Genomic DNA, 22,428 nt, shown 5'->3' with positions numbered 1-22,428 from the left:
TAAAAAGATTTATTAATATTTAATAATTGAATATCAGATTTATTAAATACTAAGAAACATTTAATACTAAAAAGTGGTCTCTAATAAATGATTTGTTAACTATAACAAATATAACAATTGACAAATATTTTTTGGTATAAATAAATCCTTCTATCAGTGTATAAAAAACGGGAAAAATTACAGTTTCAGATTGTAATTATTACAGATTTAATAAAAATTACATTTTAAAATATAAATATTACATTGAAAGCTCTGAAAATTAACATTCAAAGTTTGAATTTAGAAAAATGTTATTTAAAACTGCAATTCTTATAGTTTTTTATACGAAGCAACGCTTAATATTATTTATAATATTATACTAAAAATTAGAGAAAAAAGAATTGCTGTATTAGACTGGACAGCCAATAATCTAAAAATTTAATGACTCACGTCAGAAAATATCTATAAAAGTATTATTTATAGTATAATTTTTCGATTTTACTTTTTTCCATGTTTTCTGTAAAATTTTTTATTTTTAAATAAATCTGATTAACAAAAAAAATTTCTTAATTAAAAAAAAAAATTATTCTAAATTAGACAAAAAATTTATTAATAAATGTTCTACTTGTTTAAAAACGAACAAACTCTTCATAATAATTTTTTCAAATCAAATTAATTTTCTCCCAACAAAATTATCTAATTAAAAAAAAATTAAAATTTCCATTAAAAAGGACCCTACGGTAAATAAAAATTAAATTTTCATTAGTATCAAATTCTGATTGGAGCTCCCTAACAACGTGAACGGTGATATTGCCTCGCTTCTTGATAAAATCATGTCAACATTATAATATCCACCCTCATGATTATCATTATAACATGTGACAACATGATGACAATGACTGTTTTTATTTTAGATTAATGAAATGACATAAGCCCGAATTAGAGAATCAAAAATAGAACAAAAGAATTTTGAATAGACACACGGTTGTAGTTGGGTCGATGTTGAACCGACGCATGTGCAATGAATGCGACACCCCTGACCCAAGCAAGCGCCCCCGCGGTTCTTGGGCACATTCACGGATCAATACTCAACCAGGCCAGCAAAGTTGGACGAGCAAGTACCGTTGGAGGCGCTGCATGCCCCGGTAGTTGTCATGTGATACGCTTACTGTACCTTCTTTATTCTTGTTATTTTTTTTATCACCCCTAACGCCAGACTGTCGTCGCATCCCTAACCCTATGGCGCCACATTTCCCCCGCTGCATACATAGATACATAAATACATATATATCATACTGTATACTATAAGTAATGTGTAGTATGTACACCGTTTACATCAAGAACATTATGTACAAAGGCCTGGCTGGTATAGTCCCATTTGCGGACGTTGTTCTCGTTTTGTGACCCTTATACATCAGCTTTATCAACTTCTAAATATTACCTACCTATGTTTAATCATTAGCGTAATTATTGCATGAACAACAGCATTACGTAATATCTTCCCAGTTATTTTAACAGTATTTATTATGAGATTAATAAAAATAAAACAGTCAATTTGCCATACGATTATTTTTATTTAATAAAAACGGATTGAATTTATTCAATGATAAGCTTTTTAGTTTGTAAACATCTACTGAAGGATAAAATGCAATTAACCGTCTAGATAATACAGTTAAATCGATTGACGGAAGTATTGTACCAAGGCGGAAAGCAACTACCGTTTATTACCTCGTTGCACGGAAAAGGTCACCCCCTCTTGGTAATTTATAAAAATATTTTTATGTTTTTTTTATTAATTAAAAATTATATTTTAAAAAAGAACTGAAGAGACCTTTAAAGAAGAAGCAGAAAATAATGAATATTAAATTAGCGAGTGATTGATAATTATTTTAGTGAAGTGGATACATAAGTACTTTTTGTTATTTGATGACATTGATAAATTGATTGAAGGTACTATAGACTGTTTTATCTACATCGTGTGACGTGTAGTGTAGACCACTCGTCACATGCGTCACGCGTCATTATATTATATACCGTTTCTCGGTTGAGAGTATTATAGCAATCTCTCGGGGGTACCCTGGGTTCTGCTCTGGCCTATTGGAATACCGGGCGAATGTATAATGGCCAATGTTTAATGTCCAGAGCAATGAAATGTAATGTAATGGTAACGTGGACATGTAACACGTATTAGCGACATAAGGAAGCTCTGTAGAGATGTGTGTGTACCAAAGCCGCTGAGACACACCAGCATGATCTACGGCGTTGTGTATACACATCAGCATACAAACGTCTATCAGGACGTTTTACGAATTGGGTCAAGAGGGAGATTGGTCGTTTAATGCCAAACAGTATAACATGCTCATGAATATACTAGACACTAAAACACTCAAAGCCGGCATTGGAATACTGACATTGTGGCTCGCGAGTCAATTTTTTAATTAACATTAATCTTAATACCTAATAAAAATGTTTTTATGATTTGATACTAATTTTTCATCGCCAGAAATTGCTTGAGTTTTAGTTTTATTTTTTTGTAAAGTTTTCTTCCCGCAGATGATAAGCTTCTCAAGGATTTTAACAACTTAGTTACGTAAAGATTAACTTCATTAGCAAACAGAGATTATGATTTTATGATAATGATAACCAGAGCGTTCTTCAAGAACTTTTGATCAAAAAAATAAATTAGTTTGATTTCTTCTTTTAATTTTTGGATGGAAAAATAGTTTTAAATATTTAGAAATGTCAATATTTGATTTTTTTGATTGGTACATGAATTGTTGATGAAATTTGAAGAAACGCACAATAATTGCATTAGTTACACTGATAGAAGGATTTGTTTATAGTTGAAAATATTTGTTAATATTTAACAAATCATTTATTAGAATCTCAGATTTATTAAATACAAACAAATAATTTTAAATACTAAGAAATATTTGTTTAATACTAAAAGTGATCTTTAATAAATGATTTGTTAATTATTAATAAATATTATTTAATACAAATAAATCCTTCTATCAGTGTAGTTATGGTTAAAAAGTTTAATCAACGCTGTTGACACTATTGGAATAATAAAATAAAAGAAAAAGTTGATACATAATGTATTCTTGAAGTAATACTGGATGATTACAAGGATAGTGGTGAGTAAAAAATGGTGGGTGATATGAGAATATCACGTAACCGGATCAACTGTTCGATGCATATCAATGAGACGTGTATTCTAATTCCAGATGAAAATCATAGCACATATGAATCAGTTCAGAGCAGATATATATTCAAGAGAGATGTATTTTATTTCTAATTGTGGTTTAACAATTATTGTTCATAGAAAAAAATGTAACATATAAATTATTGTTATTAAATGCTATTTCCTGTCAATTGCACTACAATCTCCCGGAAGCTCGGCTGTGGGCGAACTATCCGGATTTAACTGGTTCGAAAAAATCTACCAACAAACACTTGAAGGTGTTTATTATCCGGGTAATAAAAATAGTGTGAGACACAATAAAATAATTAATTGTGTAGTATGTGGTTTGTTCAGTCCGATTCAATCCGACTATAACTACTTATGTCGGTTGGTGAATCGAAAAAAATCCTGTGGGCCAATGACCGGTGTTAACACACGGGATTAGGTGACACAAAAGTGTCGTCTCAATCGAAGACCTACAAATGCCCAAGCAGAAGTCTTTGAAAGTAATAATTAAAGCTGTAAAAGATTTACAATTGTACTTTAGTGGTTATTTTTATAAGCGTGATTTTAATTATTTATTTTATTTTGTCAATAGATGAGTATAGCTTCTTCGATGTAAAAGAAGAAACTTTACTAGTACGTGTGTGGGTAATATATGTATATGTAATTACTTTAGATAACGCGAATCGATTAACTGAGTTATTATGTGATATGCCGAGCACATTAAAATAAATTGTGTGTGTTCGTGTCTGCAATTATGCAATTGCCAGTAAGTTTTAGCAATTAAATATTTTTCCTTAAGCGATAGAGGGCCTTACTGACAGTACTTTTCCCGAAGTTGCGTGCCAAAAATATTGGTTAGGATTTTTTTAAGGCTTAAAAGAAGAACTAAGGTGGATAAATATTTTATATGAAGAATATGAATCACGTTTCGGAGAGATTTAGCGGTAAAATGTCGATAAAAACACGTGATATTTCAAGAAATCAAAATGCAAAGATGAATTATAAATAGGTTACGATCAATAGACGCCCAGAAGGCGGACTTGCTCCGGGCGCCATCTAGTCTGCGACCCTTTATACCTGTCTTCCCTGTACTGTTACTAACCCCTCGGTTATAATAAAATATCTTTCCTCGGTTTTGATATTAATAAACGTCGAGTTGTATTTTTTTTTATGTACTTTTATATTTCCTAACTTGTTAAATTTAATAACAGAGATTAAAATGGAAAAAAATAACCGGGTAAATACTTCAAAGGAAGATTAAAAAAATGATATATTTTATGAAAAAAAAAAAAAAAAAAAAAAAGGAGAAGTATAGAGAATAAGTAATGAGAATTTTTACTGAAGTAATAAAGATGTCACGAATGATAAAAGTGGATGTCAACGTCAGTTTACGACAGCAATAAAAATGAAATTAGCGAATATTTTGTCAAATAAATGAACCAAGGAAAGGGAATTGAGATGAATATTGAGGCGGAAGCTCACTTTTAGAGGCGTGGTGAGATTTCAATGAATGGAAAACGTCGGATACCAACCAAGTAAAGGGACTTTAAAAGGAACGACCTTATCAATTGACGTGTCCGGCCTTGATGCAACGTCACGGAACGCATGGCTAGCCGGATAGGAGTATAGCGATTGATGAGACTACTCTAATATGCATCTGCATTTTCTCTCTCTCTTCTTCCTCACAATCTCGCGACTAAATTCATCAGATTGAAATTAACAAAAAGAAGACATTTTTTCACTTAAGATCAATAAATTACACTGTCAGCTATTGCATTACGCGATAGATATCAATGCACTCGAGACTGCTGATTCAAAGCTTCTCATAAAAATGAAAATGTTTTTTATATGTGGAAATTTAATCGAAAATTGGAATTGAGAAGTTGCAAAAGGATTAATTATGAAGAAATTGCATTAGAAAATGAGATCCCTGATTTTCTGCACGAGGTTGCACTGGTCTTGCGCAGAAAGGTGCTCGTTTTCGTCCAGACCTAGGAGAAATTTTCGATACCAGCTGACCAACGAATAAAGGCCATGATTAAATATATACCTCTATATTCTGTATTCAGTATTCTGTATTTTATGTTACACAGATGTATTTGTTACACAGATAAGACTGTCTGCGAAAATTTTTTCTAGTATTGTTTTATTTCTTCAGCTTAAAAGTAATCGATTAATCGTATTTTTCTACAACTGACCTACTTCAAAACATTTTGTACTAATAATAGTCTAATCAGCGCAAAAATAGCTAATAAAAAATTAGTATATCAATCTATAAATTGATCTACTGGAAAATGACGTAACAGAACATTATCCCACGGCACTTTTTGCCGCACTGCAGTAATTACATTGCACTTGTTACCACTCGTTTTATTAAATATTAACAATGTAATTTCTATTATAAAAAACTAAAACATTATCTGTTAAATCATTTTCCTAACAATAGTTTAAACAACTATTCTAGTTTCTAAACTCTAGACAAGCACCATTATTAACTGTTATAAGTTAAAAGTTTTGTAAACGTTAACTAATTAATTAGTCAATGAACCGAGTGCGATAACATCTACAAGCTCGTGATAAACTAATTAAATTTTAAAATAAAATAAAAACATATACTCTAAAACTTTTAACTTAATAATAATAACTATTATATGAAAACTTGAGTACGAGTAAATTAATGAAAAAAAAATCTATTTTGTGTCAGAGATTTTTTTATTACCATTTTGTAATTAACGACGAGTCAACAACAGTCAAGAAGTTGAGTAATAAAGGGTCTTCTTCTTTTGTTAAGTCTAACTAGATTAATTATTAAGTGAAGCTACTCGTCGTTTGGTCAACCGTTTGGTAGCACCCAACTTCAATACTTTTTAATCAGTAGTAAATGTTAATAATTAATTATTTATTACAAACAATATTTGTTAAATTAATTCTAGTTAGTCACTCACGCCCGTTTCTTCACACTCTTACTCTCTCGCTCATAAAATCTCGCTACTCGTTAGCTCTCTTCTTGCACAGACAACCGGAAGTCGCCGTACGGATCGAGCACTGACGTATTGTACGTAGATCACTGTGAAACACTCTATAAGTTATACAATGTAATCCCCGGTAGGATTTTATAATTTTTTTTTTTTTTTTCAAATTTTTTATTTTTTCATGAAGAAATACGAAAGAGCACGAGCAAGTGTGAGAAGAATACAACCAAGTAGATATCTTGTAATATATTATATAATATAAATATATAAAAAATAAAATAATGACCGACGTAGATACAAGAGCTTTTTCTACTGGTTTCGCGTTTTTCTCTCTTGCTCCCACCCTCTCGTTTCAACCCTCGATCGAAGCTCTTCTTTAGCGGCGGTTCCACAGACACCGTCCACTCCCTCTCGCCCGAGGTGCCCCGCCAACCCACCCTTCCTTCCTTTGCTGACCCGTTCTTTCTCTTCGTCTCTTTCCGACTTCCTTATTTAGCTAAATTTCTTCCGTTTTTTTATTTTTATTTTTTATTTTACATTCTCTAGACGGTTTAAAACTCTACCGATTCAATTAATTCACACCTTTGCACTGACAAAAACCGAGATGAAGAGATAGAACTGGTTAGGTAACGAAAAAAACACCCTTTTTACTCCAAAAAAAGTTAAAAAAATAAAACTCGAATTTTTTTCCTTCGAGTTATTATTTTATTACTACTCTAAAGCACTCTTGTCTTCACTCTCACGCTAAAAATGAAAACGTTAAAAGTAGTGACTAAAGAAGAAAGATCGAACTTATTTCTTCCTGATGAGGAAGAAAGAAAAGACTATTTCTTCCCGGATTTCGATAAAACTTTTGGTATTTTTTAAAATTATAATTTTTTTTTAATATTAACGCTCTTTCTTTCTCTCTTTCTCAAAAACGAAACGTTCAGTGGTCACAAACCTTGTCACCCATGGCTGCGGCGTGCGGCGATAGTTTCGATGTGAATAGAAGCGTTTAACGTCGCGGCTTCGGGTGGACCAGAGACTGACTGACGGTTTAACGCAACGGCCTCATCGAACCGTACCGGCATCATCGACCCGTCTCAACTTATTCCCCCACCACTTGGTAATCACGGTTTTACCCGTACCGACTACGACCGTCAGCATTTGTTGATGCGCGCGCTACTGTCCCTTTATTCCGCTGGTACACCGCACCCCCGATACATACGATTTTCAGCCGGTTGACAGGGAATAGAACCAAACTCCGCTCGTACCTTGCGCACACTCCGCTTAGATTCTATCTATCTATATATACAAACATATATAGATATCGTATACATAATGTGCATTATATAAAACTTTATACGTACAACTACCAGCTGAAAGTATAATAGTGTGTAGAATGTAGAATAGATAGAAGTAAGCTTGAAATTGTCCACGGAAAAATAACGCCGAGTAGAGAGCTGAGTAAGGGGAAGAAGCATCGTTATTTCTTCCCCTATTATTTCTTCCTGACGGTGAGAAAAGGCGCTGGTGTCGCGCAAGCTCTTCTCGTGTCTAGTCGGGTCGGGTCGAGCCGACTGGAATACGAATCGAGAAGAACAGAAGAAGAGAACCAAAACTAAACCGAAGAGACACCACTTTACTTCATAGGTGATGATTGAGAGCTACTGCATTGAGACCCTATCTGTACTACTGAGCTACTGACAATTTGGCTTACCCAACTCCCCTAAAAATCCTAAATTAGACTTTAATTTTACGAAAAATAGTTTCCTTGCAACTAAACGGAATTTTTATGTCTTCATTAATTTATTTCCTAATTTTTATCTTTAAAGTGATATTTTTTTTTTTTTTTTTTTTTTTTTTAATGTTATAATTACTGACAAGCTAATAGCCGATAAAATAAAATCTTTTTATTGGTAAAAGCTTTATTAATATTTTTTTTTGATAGAGCCATTTATTCAGAGTGTTACAGTTTAATTACAATACGGCAGTAAATAGTCAGGGAAATTTAACTAACAGCATAAATTGAAAATCAAAAGTTCAATAAAATAATTCTGTTCCATTAGCAGATGGTTTATAATCTCGAATGAAATATTTTATAATAGGAATAACAATTTGTTAATATTAATGCATTGATTATTGTATTAATGACGGAGAAATATTGTAATTATTTAAATTATTACATGCGAAAAAGAAAAATGTAAAAATTAAATTATAAATAGTAATAAGTGTCGCGTCGTATAAAAAACTAGAAAAATTGCAGTTTGAAATAACATTTTTATAAATTTAAACTTTGAATGTTAATTTTCAGAGCTTTTAATGTAATATTTACATTTTACAATGTAATTCTTACTAAATCTGTAATAATTACAATCTGAGACTGTAATTTTTTCTTTTTTCCGTGTATGTTATTTAAGGGAAGAAATTTTTAGATTAATGGAACAGTAATAATATTGTTGAAAAAGTAAGTCTAAATGGAAGAAATGAAAGTTCATGATTCCAACTTGGGATTGCATACGATGAATAAAATTAGTTTCAGACATGAAAGCTGTAACTTTGAATTTAGAGTGAGATTAGAATGTAACAACGACATGAAACATCTAAATTAAAAATGTATGTGAATGTTTTTTATGGAAAATTGGTATGTAAATATGATAACGGAATGTTTTTGGAATATTAAACATGCATGACGTTTTGTTTCTGTAATTCAAACATGTTTTTTTGGTGTAGAGTATGATTTGCAGGAAACAAAAGAACACAGCAGTGTAATAATAGTAAAAAGCACGAGCAATTATTTATTGTCGGCAGCATTTAAAATATTTTAGTCACAACAATAGAGTTATTGATTGAAGGGAAAGAATGCTTTTATACACTTGATTTCAATTGATAAAAATAAAAAAAGTGGAATGGTTATAAAGAATGGGGAAACAAAGGAGTTGAATGTCGGTCAGATATAATCATTTGGGAGCTTTAGGGTTATTTACGACATTTATCTAATCTACGAGTGATCAGCGGCCTGGTGGAAGCATCTTTTCCTTTATATTTGCTCTCTGTAAGAGAAAAACACCGGAAGTATTTTATAAATACCGTCTAGGGTCCGCTGTCGAAAGTCTTTAGATTATTTCCCCGAGACTGAGATAAGGGTTCATTGAAATAAAGATAAATGTAAATAAGTACAATTCCTCAAAGTTATTTCATTTTATAATTTTTTATTTCGAGATTAATTATTGAATTTAATTTCAATCTAACGAGGTGAAGTTATTTTATCTTAGTTTTTTATCTAAATTGCGGATATCTCGGAAATAAAATAAAAAAAATAGACGGTTAGTTTTTTATACGGCTCTTTCATCCCTACAGATCATTAATAAACGTTAATGTGAACCAATTCGCACAAGATTTATCTCTCGTTAGCACTCTGGACTTGTAGACCTATCCTTGAAGAAAATATAGGATCTTTTTTTTTTTCATTTCCATCAGCTCGGCTTATCGTTATTTTTACGCTATAAAATACGATAATTTATAAACCTTTTTTTTTTAAGTAATACTACGTAAAAAATATTAATTTATAAATATTTAATTTTGAATTTATAAAAAGTATATTTTAATTTTTTGATAAAAAAAAAAAAAAGGAAAATTACATTAAAATTGAACTAATATGAAGACCAGTTGATTAATCCGTGATTCAATTTACTCCGAGACTCAATTAATTTCGACATTTCAAAATTAATAATCAAGTAAAATAAAATTTCAGTCGGTCCTAATGAATGTAATTTTATCCTTTTGTATTTTAATTTAATTAGTTCTAAAAATAAAAATTTTCTAGAATGTAAAATATGTTTGTAAACATCTATTTTGAGCTCAGAATAACAAAGTTTAAAATTTTTTGTTGAAATTAAAACTTTCTAAAGAATAAACTAAAAATTTTAATGAATAATTTTTTCTTTGCCCTACCTTCAATAAAAAAAAAAACTACAACAACTTAATACGTAAAAAGAGTACAATTATGAACTATGAAAATAATAATAACTAGTAACCTTGCAGTCACTATGTGACTGCCGTGACTTGTAAACTATAAATAAATAAAATTTTGCTTTATTAAATTATAAATTTTGTTAAATTGCACTGTACTTTTTTAACTCTTGACGATTTTAAAGATATAAGCTCATCCCGATGTTACATTCATCAAGAGCTTTTATTAGAGTACCCACATGCATTTTTATATATTTTTTTATATATTCATATATATAAATATATAAAATATATGAAAAATTGATGTGGGTACTCAAATGAAAGTTCTTGATGAGTGTAACATCGGGATGAGCTTATATCTTTAAAAATGTCAATAGTTGACGAGATACAAGGTCTTTTCTTAATATTATGTATCTAGAGATAAAGCATTTTCGAATGCAGCCTAAATACTTATCATCATAAATAGACTATTGGTGAGAATAATATAAAACCTTGAAAAGGCACAACTCCAGGTCAAGACTTTTTCAACGATACCAAATTTAACCATAAAAACCCATTATATCATATAAATACACTCGCCACATAATTTTTTTTTATTCTCTTAACAATATAGATAATACAAGAAGACATAAAATGTCTAAAAGTTCCTGAAAGTTGATATATGCACGATGAAATATGAGTATCTCATTACTCATTAGTTAAATAGATAATTTGACGGTCTTGGCTATAAAGTTGTATCTATAAATTGTCGAGTTTAAGCCCAAGTACAATAATAAGCAAAGCATTGGACATTGGAGTCATAAGTGTAGCAGGAATAATTTGATAGTACGATGTACGCTGGTTCAAGTATTACGCAATGGTGCCGGTATGACGGCCTTGCGCCAATCTCCATCGCGCGCATCGTTCGAACTCGCCCAATATGCAATATACAAGCTACAAGCTCTTTTGCACTGCTCACATACTTGCGCTCATCATAATATATACTTATTATTATATATAGACAGAGATATTGATAGACATACGTATATAGTAACAAAAATCAGTGTGTATATAATAACGCGTTATCTATTACTATGTACGAAGTACGGCACATCGTTTTACAAGCCCTCCAACAGTGTTCTCGACTATCTGTCTCTGTGCATCGCACAGTGAACAATATACTTCTCCTGTGTTCTCTGATGTTTGTCCCTCACCGCCGACCTACACGTATATGCACGTGCATCGCAAATATACCCGCTGCACATACCTATATCTACGTCAATGTGCATATATATTTATATATATCTATAAAATGCCAGCCTGCATAGAGATTCGTCCACGCGAATCTACTTGACGTTTATGACTATTAAATAAAGTGCAGTTGGAAGGTCTTGATTTTCAATGTCATTTTTACTTCTACTCTAATCTTCCACCAGATATTATGTATATTCTTCAGACATTTCTTCCACTCGTCATTTATTTTATCTCCGGATCTATTAATATTCATTTTTATTAATATTTATTTTTTACTGTATTTAATATCTGTTAAAAGTTAATCTTTACATGATAAATATATCTACAATAGTAGTTGTTATATTTATCGCTGTTTAGAAGATTTATCGTACGTACGCGGTTGATTATAAGTGAGATGTAGGACGTCGTTATCTTTCATATTTATTGTTGGTGTAGAATTCACCAAATTTTGTGATAACAAAAAAAAAATTTTTTTTTCTTGTATTTAGAAGAATTTTTTTATTTAAAAATTATTTTTTTTTTAAATATCTCGTCAATTTTTATGTTTGAAAATAATTGGAACAAAATTATTGGAAAATTTTATAATTCTTGAAGTATCCTTTTAATTTATTAAATTAAAATTTTTGAATTAAATTAGAAATGAGCGTTATTTTATTTCGTTTATCAATTTAAAACTTTTCAAATTTATTTCTTTACGGGTAAAAGTATTATAGATAATATACAATGAATAATGATTGTAAGAATGTTGAAATAAGAAACTGGATTTAACTAAATATTAATCCGATAAAGGATGTCAATGATAATTATAAAATATAAGTTATAATAAATAATGAATATAAAAAAAAAAAAAAAAAAAAAATTGTAAGATTGCCAAAAGATACAGGATAATAATGATTGCCCAGACTGATGCTCGTAAAATTGATGCAAGCCAAAATATATTTGATGTACGGCTGGATAAAAATCTATTTTGATCAGCGTCCATAGAGTTGAAAATAATAGTCATACATGTATATGTATATTTATAGGTATATAGAATCAGCGAATGACGTAGTTTGGCGGAGATTTAAAAATTCCCCACTTTAATTTTTCTAATTACGTATTGACGCTTAACCTAAATAAAACGTTAAATGAAATAAAGCTCTGGTTGGGTAAATGCATTGATATTAGAGCAGTGCGATATAATAAATACTTTGTGCTTAATTATGAGATATACGTGAAATTAAAAGTAAAAAACAATAATAATTATGAAATGAAAAGCAGTGGGTAAACGTCGCTCGACCATGAATGAAATAACAATGATAAGAGTACACGTCCATACATGTGTATATTCTGAAAGATATATTGCTAAGACCTCACATAGACATTCGAGTATAATTCACACACCCTCATCTCACTAGTTTCATTCGGTTTCGTGCGTTCATTCATGACTTAAGTACCAGATTGATCCGGAAAAACACGGGCGACCCGCAGTCTCGGTGTACTAGTTTCTGTTGTCTTTTATACATCTTTTACTTTGGGCTTTAAAGATATTATATTTATCATTGTTATCATTATGATTATAGTATAGACACAGATAGAGATAGCGGTGCGTTTTGAGAACAGGACACTGAATTTACTTTTTCCTTTCTTGCTCACATTAATTTTTTTATTCTTATTTATTTATCTACACTACACGCTAAAAGTGCTGGAGCGTATGGTAGTCTAGTGAAAAATCGATGATTCTTAGCAAGCATAGTACCGGTTTGTAATAAGAAATGTCTGGACTTGGCCGGATTGTGCTGGTCCATTTCCACTTGTCGTAAAGACCGATCCTAACATGTCTCGCTGTAGTTATATCTTTTTTCTCTGGATTTAACTGGGTCCACAAAAGCCCAATTTTTCCCTTTTATTATCAACATAATAGAAATTTTCCATCTTATAATTTATTTTATTTTTTTTATCCTTATGGTTAAAATAATAAATTAAACAGATTAAAAAAAAATCGTGAAATTTCTGTAAAAAATTATTATTATTATTATTATTATTATTATGCTGTCTGAATTATTTTTTCAGTGACTGAGAAAAGTTACACTGAGTAAAAATTACATCTTTCTCAAACAATAATTGTCGAAAACGAATTTTAATTGTGAATTTCACCTAAATTTTCTCTGATGGTATGAGACCTCATACCGATAAAATATTATGGTGAAGAAGTAATAATAAAAAATTAGTTATTCTTCAAGAATTTGGATCGGGAGTATTCGGCTTAGAATAATAATAATAACTATCTTTATAATAATATCTATCTTTATCAATTAATAACACCGATCTTCGAGTCAAATATATATATATAGATATATTAAAAACATCTTAAAAATTATTATTATTATTATTAATATAAGTAATTGTTATCATTTTTATTATTTTTTTTTTTTAATATTAAATATTAATTGTGTATTGGAAGAAGAATAAATGCAAACTGAATAATGTCTATAGAAAAATTACTAGACGACTTAGACTAATTTACATACAACAACGATGAGTTTATACTGAATGTGTTTCGAGAATGCGAACGCGTGGTGACCGTGACTGTATGTGCGTCGGAGGAAGAAGCACATTACGGTCAATCTATGTAAGCACACGGCTCTCCGCAACTCCTATCCGTCACGACGTGATCTCGACAATGCCGTATAGTAATATAACTATAACAACTGAGAAGAGAAGTACTTTGGGCATGACTCATACGGAAATGTAACTTCTTTCCTCTTGAATTCAGAGTCTAAGTGTGATCTGAGATGACAAAAAAGCTTAAACTGTGAGAACAAGAATCACAATTGTGACTCATGTATGTCACAATAGAGCTTTTCTGGCTCTACCCTTTCCTATTTTTCTCATTCTCTAGGTATTATTATATTTTTTTCCCAGTAGACGAGAATAATATTTTTAATATAATCCACAGTATTTATAATAAAATATATAAATATAAATAGTGAAAAATGACATCGCGTTTCCGTGTTGAGTACAAAAGCGATGTATGAAACCTATTCATCTGGAGTATGCAAGCACATAAAAAATTTGTACGTAGCAATAAACTTATACCAGTGAATAGAAGTAAAGGCGAGTTATCCAGTTGTAAAGTTGATAGTGTGTTGTACATTTTATATATATATGTTATACGATACTAAATTCAATGAAAACCGGCGCTTGCACACCAGATTGGGTCACATTCTGCTTATTGATGTTAACTCGGTTACATGCAAAAAAGATTTATCCGAGATTCAATTAAGCTCAGCGAAGGAAAAATTCAAGCAGCTCCGGTTAAATAAATTTTAAACAGTAAACCATACTGATATCTCGAGTTTTTTGCAGGGAAGTTAATAGCAGAAGTGCAAGGTCACGCGAAGACTTCGCCAGTCACGCGAGTATACTTTTTATCTTTTTTTATCTTACACAACCCAGGTGCAAATGAGTCCGAATTACTCGCTGTCAGAAAAGTATTATCATTATTATTATTAGCTTTAATTTGTGTTGAATAATCGAACCGATTTGTACTCGCGTAAATTCACAATAAAAATTTCAATCTCTTCCTCTTCCGTACAATTGTCGTTTTAATTAAGATTTTTTGTCCGAGTGACAAAAAAAAAACGTGTAATAGAAAAATGAAATGAAATCAATCACACAAAATTGCAGTATTTTAATCGACCAGTAAATTTTCTTTCTCTTCTCCTGTTTTTTAGTTTTTTATTTTTTTTTATCTCTGCCTTTCCCCACTTTAGTTCGTTTATCGAATAGCCTCTCGACGTAACTCTCCACTGGTGGTCCAATCTCCATCCATAAAATCCTATCACTTCTATTCTCATTTTATTGCATTACAACCCCTTCATTATTTTTTAGTGGATGGAAAATAAAAATATTGTAATTTATATTATCATCTTTGTCAACGAAAATTTATGCATGGATTTTTTTTCTTCAGTTAAATTTGAATTAATACTCCAATAAAATAGTTAACACTTGACGAGTACGCTGCAAATTAAATTAATACCAGGCAGTTAATTTTAAAATTTATCGAAGTTGATGAAAAATATTTCCAGATAAAAGTTGTCCAGTTAAATATGTAAAATATATGTATATAAATTGTTAAATAGAGCAAAATGAAAAATAAAATTAGTTGAATCGCTAAAGTTTGACAATTTGTCCGTAGCAGCGTGGCAATCGCAAAAAGATTCGCGGTAGAGAGAGAGAGAGAAAAGAAGGGGTTCTATCGATCGCGCCGCACTGCGGGGCTTTATCCCTTCTCCAGACGCCGCGACTTGGTTCCCCTATAGTATACCCTACCGGAGGAAGCTTTTCCTCCCACTTTTTATGCCCTTTCGATTACTGAAGATTCTCAACCCTTTCCTCTTATCTGTACACCCGGCAGACTCACTACTATCCATTTCTGGAATTGATTGTCCTGCTGCATCCTTTACAACTAATCAACCCGTCATTTCCAGTAGACGAACTTCATTCTTCGGTTTTTATCTTGCAAATTATCTTCCCAATGAATACTATTGAATTTTTTTCAAATTACACAACAATTTTATTAAATTCCGGGCTAAGTGATAAATTATTTTGTGACAAATTTATTTATATCGGTTAGTTGTGTAATACTAATAAAGATAAATTCAAGTTTAACTCTGCGTAAGAATAATTTAAAATATTAAATTCGTTTTGTTTATTTTAACCGGATTTTATGAAATAAGTGGTTTAATCACGTCTCAGAGCCTTTATTTGTCAACTCTGTTGAAAATTATCAAAGTATCTCATTATAACCTCGAGTAAATAAAATAAAAACAAAAAAAATATAATAAATATTTACAATGTCTCTGTTATTGTTATTATACTTATTCTATTGTTTCTACAAATAAGATATTAAACTCCAATGTAATAAATATTATAGTGAAATATTTCATACTGAAGTTTCAGCAAAAACATGAGTTGTTTGGTCGGGATAAAAAAGAAAAACCGAGCAAACATTTATTCCAGACTGTCTAATATTTTCATCAACCTTTATAAACTTATATAGCATTTCAAGAGTAGGTTTATCGTGTCGAATCGATTTATTTTGGCGCCAGATGGTTTCTTAACCCGGATTTGGTAAATAGGATACGTTTTAACAGTATCAGTTTGCACGAATGGACATACCCGTAATTTGCATTTTTATAATCTTGATAAAAAATGCCTGCTCAGGTCTATAACATAAAATAAGTTTATCAAATGATGACCTTGCTTGTATGTGTATAGAAGCGTATAACAAACTTTTGCTTAATAAAAAGTTTTATCGTATTATATAGAGATATTTATAATTCTTATCTCGTGATATTGACATGTTTAACTTGACTTTTATTATTGCAAGTCTATAGACAAAAAAAAAAAAAAAGGGATACCTTTTTCTCACTAGCAACTACCAGCTGAGATGTACTGTGGTACTGAGATGGGATAGAGTACATGTACACAGAGAAGACTGAAATATGAGAGACCAGTCTCTTGGGCATGCTTGTGCTAGCTTTAATGGTATCATTTCAATCGATTGTGGTTTCTCCATGAAATGAAGAGAGATTGTATGGCTTCCTGCTACTCAATCTCACCGCAAAAGTAAAAATCCCTTCACTGATTAATCAGTAATGCTATCTAATAATTATTTACAGATTAATTTTATTCTAGTGTTACGTCCAATTATTGACTAAAATAAATTGCCCAGATAAATAACAGAAGCTAAATAAACAAAACTAAAAAAAATAAAAGTTTATCACATCCTACACCCACGTAAGATCTCAATACAAATTGGTGAGATTTTTAACGATTAGTTCTAGGGCAGTTTCTTTCCCAACAACGTCTTGTTCTTCATTTCCCCTTGTACGCGTGGGATGATTCTTCATTCGTCCATCTCCATTTGTTTCGTTTATTTCTCAAGGAAGTTTACCATTAAATACACCAGTCTCCCAATAAAATTTACGAAAAAACCAAGTACATTTTATCTCATATATTCTCTGTACTTGCACAAAAAAAAAATGTTCTTGAATCAAGTATATAATTTTGAAGAACTTAATATTCTTGATTTGAGTAAAAAAATTCTTAATTTAAGGAAATTTTACTTGATTCAAGACAATTACCCTCTTCAAAATTATATTTTTGGTTCAAGAATTTTTCTCTTGAATCAAGTTAATTTTTTTCAGTGTAATACGCTTTTGGACCAAGTGTAAAAAATTAATCAAAAAAAAAAAAAAAATAAATAAATAAGTTAAATAATGTAGTTTAAAATTGAAAATTGTCAGATAAAGATTTTAATATAAATATATGGGTATAAATATGATGTACGAATAAAATTTTTGTGATATATGCAGACAAAGTAGTAACGTCGGCCCCCTGACACACATTGACTCGTTAAAATAACGACATAATGGCTAATTTAGTGATAATAAGCGCGAACTGTATCGTTCAAATTAACGTCGAAGGTGAGACGTACTGAGAGAATAGAAGTACATCTGACAGTACAGATTACATAGCATGAGTGCAAGTACAACTTGATAATTTTAATATCACACTATTGTGATAGAGCATATACACTCTTTACTAATACTGATACAAATGTTTTCCCAACTTTGACAACTGATTTTGTATTTGCCATCAGAGCTGCCATCTTACGTGTGAGCTGCACAGCTCATTCTGTTATCAGGCCCGTACCATTAGAGCCATCAGGCCCTTTCTCGTTTTCTTCATTATTATTGTTATTAATTTCATAAGATAATATATAACAAGCTCGTCAGCTACTTCCTCAACAAGATGTGACTCAACGAAAAAAATATAATCATGTAAAATAATTAGATGACTAAAAATATGAGTCAATCCAATTTAATTACAGCGGAACTTTTAATCCCAATTAATATCGATTGGATATAAATAATTTCGGGCGTTGAGAACTCTCAGAGCAGCTTATCAGTTATCACTGATAGGAAATTAAAATTTTGCTGAGATTTCCATGTGCTAATCATTCCACGTGGCCTGTCACTCTGACATTTCCTTTAAGAAATAAATATTAATTTTGACTACGGTGTTTTTTTATTTTTCTTATCTTAATAGCTTAATCATTAAATAGAAAAACACTTTACTTTATAGATGTGAAAGCCAAAGAATTTAAAACTAACATCTGTACTCCAAATTATGTATGTACACATAGTGAGTTTTTTTTTTATTTCTTGAATAAAATGTGATATTTTAACCATAGAAATGATAGGTTTACATCTTAGAGGCCTTGAAGAACAACTTTTAAACGTATCATAGATTAGACTATCAGAGTATGAGTAAGAATATGAGAAATCGATCTTCAAATGTAAATAAACTGGCAAGTGTATCGTTGGATCGATCAAACAAGTCAAACTACTTCTTCCTCTATTATCTTTGTTTTTCATTTGACCTATATTTATTTATCTGTGTATTATGCTCACTTCTTCACTGACGTCAAAATTATATAATGATACTGCAATAAATATAGGAATAAACCAACAAATTTATTGACCATAATACTGAGAAGTTTAGTTCAGGGCGTGGTTATGGATTGTCATCCAAAAACAAATTCTAACAATTGCTTAACATCATTAGTCTTTTATATATTTTTAAATCTTAACTATTTATACCCCGGCAGGTTTCACAGCTTCCTCATATTTACTGATAAATAAATAAAGTACCATACACCATAGTACCGAGTTATCAAATCAAACAGGATGAGAAAATTCCAGCGCTGTAAACATACAATAATCTTTAATCTTCGTTCCATTATTCTTCATACATTTATTATTTCGTCCCTACATACATAATACTGTTAATTGTTGAATCTGTATCCAGCCCTTGGTCATTATAAATAGAACAAATAATTATAATTAAATGAATAAATAATTTGAATTTGAGTAACCATAAACTCACCTCACTAGCGAGACCTCCTTTGCCCGCCATGTTGACAACAATAATGGCCGCCGGCCGTGATTACCTGTGTGTACGCCCGTATGTATCACACGTCAAGGACTTGCCAAAAAAAAATATATATGTATGTATTATTTACGTTTTTTAGGCTCGAGTTTATTTACACAGTCACAGTAACTTCACTGATACAATTATCTCACGCAAACATTACCGTAAAAATAAACTAGATTTTATGAACTAGGTGGATTTTGAAGTTCATAGTCAGATGGTTCATGCAGAAATAAAAAACTACGAATAAAAATAACACACAAAATTTAAGACACAAAGACGTTACACGCGATACGCACGCTACGTTCTCTTACACACGAATGAGAGTATGACGTCATTTATAACAAGCTTCCACACACTGTACAATTTATATTAAAACTAACTATTGGCTGACGCACTTACACACTTTTAAAACTAACGAACTTTCACGCAGGAGTTATCATAGGTACCTTTGTCTCGCTCGCCACACGCTTTCTTCTATATAGCGGCTCCTTCTTTATGGAAAATTATTCCCTCTCTTTTATTTATTCACAGCTGTTCCACCTTTCATTTCATTATTATCTTTTTTATTTTTTTTTTCCTTTTCTTCTTACTATTTCTAAATTTTATTTTACGACTGCATCGAATCTTATCAAACTGTAAAAGTAATTTATGAAATTTAACTACTTTTTTTTTTTACAGGTAAATTAAATCAAACGAGACCCAAAAAAATATTTTTGATCTTTTGGAAAGCTTATTTATTTTTGAAGAAATAATTAATGCACCGTAAAAAATAAAAATTAAATTAACCGACATCTAAAAATTTTTAGAATTTTTTTTTATTGAAAAAATCAAAAAAAAATTTCATTTGTAAAAAACTTGAAAAACTGGAAGTGAAATTTGTAAAAAATATTTTTTTGTTCTAATTTTTTTAATAAAAAAAAATCAAAAAATTAAAAACGTCGGCTAACTTTATTATCACACGTAAAAATTGTAAGTAGAAAAAATTCACTTTTTTTTTATAAATTTTTTTCAAATATTTACTCTGAATATTTAATTAATTTATTTAAAAAAAAAAAAAATTTGAATTTCTGAAATTTACAGTGTTATACTTTTCACTAAATAAAAATTATCTGTCTGTTGTTTTCATTATCATAAATATTTACTTTTATTTAAGTATGCAATAAATAAAAAGTTTGATTTTAATTGATAATTCATGAATCGCAACACAATCTAAAATTTATTATCACTTTTTATCCATATTTCTCAATGAAGATGACAAATGTTTGTTAAAAATGAATCACCCGGTTGATACTAAATTATAAAATCAATACAAAAAGATAATAATATTTAAAAAAATTAAAATTATATAAAAAAAATATTATTCAATACATAATAAAAAATATATTAATTAGTAAAACTCTTGAAACGTTGACACGAAGAGTGTAATTCCTCGCAAGATAGTCAATTAAAATGATGACTGTGCAAGTAACGTACAAGTATTGTACATACATATATTTGTTGAAGGTATTGTGGATGTCGTACGTATATGCCTGTTAATATACACACGGGTGCGGTTCATCGTGGAATTCCAGAGTCGTGATTAAACAAAGGCCAACGGCTCATCGAGCCATCTCGAAAGTACGTACTGCATATTACTTAACATCTATATTGTTTTAATATTTTTTTTTTTATTCTCAGGTTTATATTAAATACGTGCCATCAAGCAGAGGATAAATTCATTACCAGGCATCGTTCGTATCAATTGTCCTGGCATTAATTCCGCTAAATAATCCACAGTGTACTCGTACAAACATTATTATGCGAGTAATTCAAATGAAATATGAAATATCACATTTATCATTGTGAAATAAATTGAAATTATTTTATTATCAACTCTAAAATATATACATTTAATAATTAGTTTAATCGTAATTTTTCAGGTACAAATACATGCATGAATTTAATGTATGTAGAAGTTGGAGTAGTTAATAGGAAAATTGAAAACTTTTCTCATTAGGTGCTTCATGAATTCGTTAGAGGAATAAAGTAACGAAAAATATTTTAATAAAATGTTCTATCACAAAAAAAGGAACATACGAATTTTTCTATTAAATTTAACAGTTACTTACCTTGGAAAAAATATTATTTAAATCTTCACAATGATTGTTACGACGAAAAGTTTATTTATTCGTGTACATGAACATAAATTTGTCTGAGTCAGCGGTTAATTCTTGGTCCCTCTAGATTTTCTGTACATGTTATTTTACATAGACTTTACTTGTGTTAGTATATAAAATAGAGTAAGACAAAGCGAGAAAGAGAGATATGAAATGAGGAAAAGAGAGAAAACTAGGCGTCCCGATCGATTCAGAGATGTGGGTCAGGCATACGCCCGAACCCCTCCAGGATTTGCTGGCATCCCGTTCTCTAGTTTTCCTCTTGCTCTTGCTCTTACTCTGGCTTACCCCTTACACTATTCACACAAATAACATTATAATCCACGTACAAGAGAACTACTATTCGTTCCTTGGAGTTCCTCGATAATTACCAGATATTCCTGCCAATTTAATTTCTGGTTTTTTTGTTAGCTTTCAGATTATTGAGTCTTGGAATGTAGAAAAATTTTTTCCATGGTTGAATCTTGAATATGTCAATGGGTTGATAAATGTAAGGGGCCAATTGAACGCTCAAGACACTCCCTAAGGACTTGGTATATTTCTTAAGAGATATTTTTATTGCCAGACCATAAATCTACTACCCTTCAACTCGTTGGAATACTCAAGCACTAGAGACCAGTACTTGAATGCGATGATAGAATTAAAATATAGCCAAAAAAATTTGGCACTAGCTTAAAGTTTCTTGTTGTATTGTACTTTAAATTCAAAGTAGGATTTCACTGGATTGTATAGATGATAAAAAATCTAAATGATCATTTTATGCAACACCAATAGAGTTTATTTGGGAAAAAAAAAATTCATTTACATTTATTTATTATTAATTAAATGGATATAAAAATTATTTAAATATTAATCTCCTTTTTTAACTAAGAAGTTCACTTGGAAACAACTGTGGACCTTTTCATTTTGACCTATCAACGAAAATTCAATCCATATAGATATAGAATTTATGTGCACG

The 22,428-nt window shown here is 30.4% G+C and overlaps 1 protein-coding gene and 1 long non-coding RNA gene across 9 annotated transcripts in view; one reads left to right on the top strand and one right to left on the bottom strand.

The window, feature by feature from the left end:
- Positions 1–19,643, bottom strand: part of LOC123260458 (sodium/potassium-transporting ATPase subunit alpha) — a 36,726-nt gene extending 17,083 nt beyond the window's left edge. For 2 of the 8 annotated variants that reach the window (XM_044721562.1, XM_044721591.1), the window contains exon 1: positions 19,267–19,641. In XM_044721562.1, the coding sequence (XP_044577497.1) occupies positions 19,267–19,296 (30 nt within the window). In that variant the 5' untranslated portion in view covers positions 19,297–19,641. Of the gene's footprint in view, positions 1–5,888; positions 6,249–7,084; positions 7,241–19,266 lie in introns of those variants that run through there. The other 6 variants (XM_044721607.1, XM_044721616.1, XM_044721577.1 and 3 more) reach the window with 6 other exon arrangements.
- A 601-nt stretch (positions 19,644–20,244) lies between these two features.
- On the top strand, positions 20,245–22,416 carry LOC123260585. Its single transcript, XR_006508479.1, has 3 exons — positions 20,245–20,283; positions 20,818–20,931; positions 20,992–22,416. It is a non-coding gene; the product is annotated as an uncharacterized LOC123260585 (long non-coding RNA).
- The last annotated feature ends 12 nt before the right edge of the window (positions 22,417–22,428 follow it).

The sequence above is a fragment of the Cotesia glomerata genome, linkage group LG1 (genome assembly GCF_020080835.1).
Source record: "Cotesia glomerata isolate CgM1 linkage group LG1, MPM_Cglom_v2.3, whole genome shotgun sequence".
Lineage (NCBI taxonomy): Eukaryota > Metazoa > Arthropoda > Insecta > Hymenoptera > Braconidae > Cotesia > Cotesia glomerata.
Note: the sequence above shows the minus strand (reverse complement) of the source record. Positions and strands in the feature narration are given on the sequence as shown.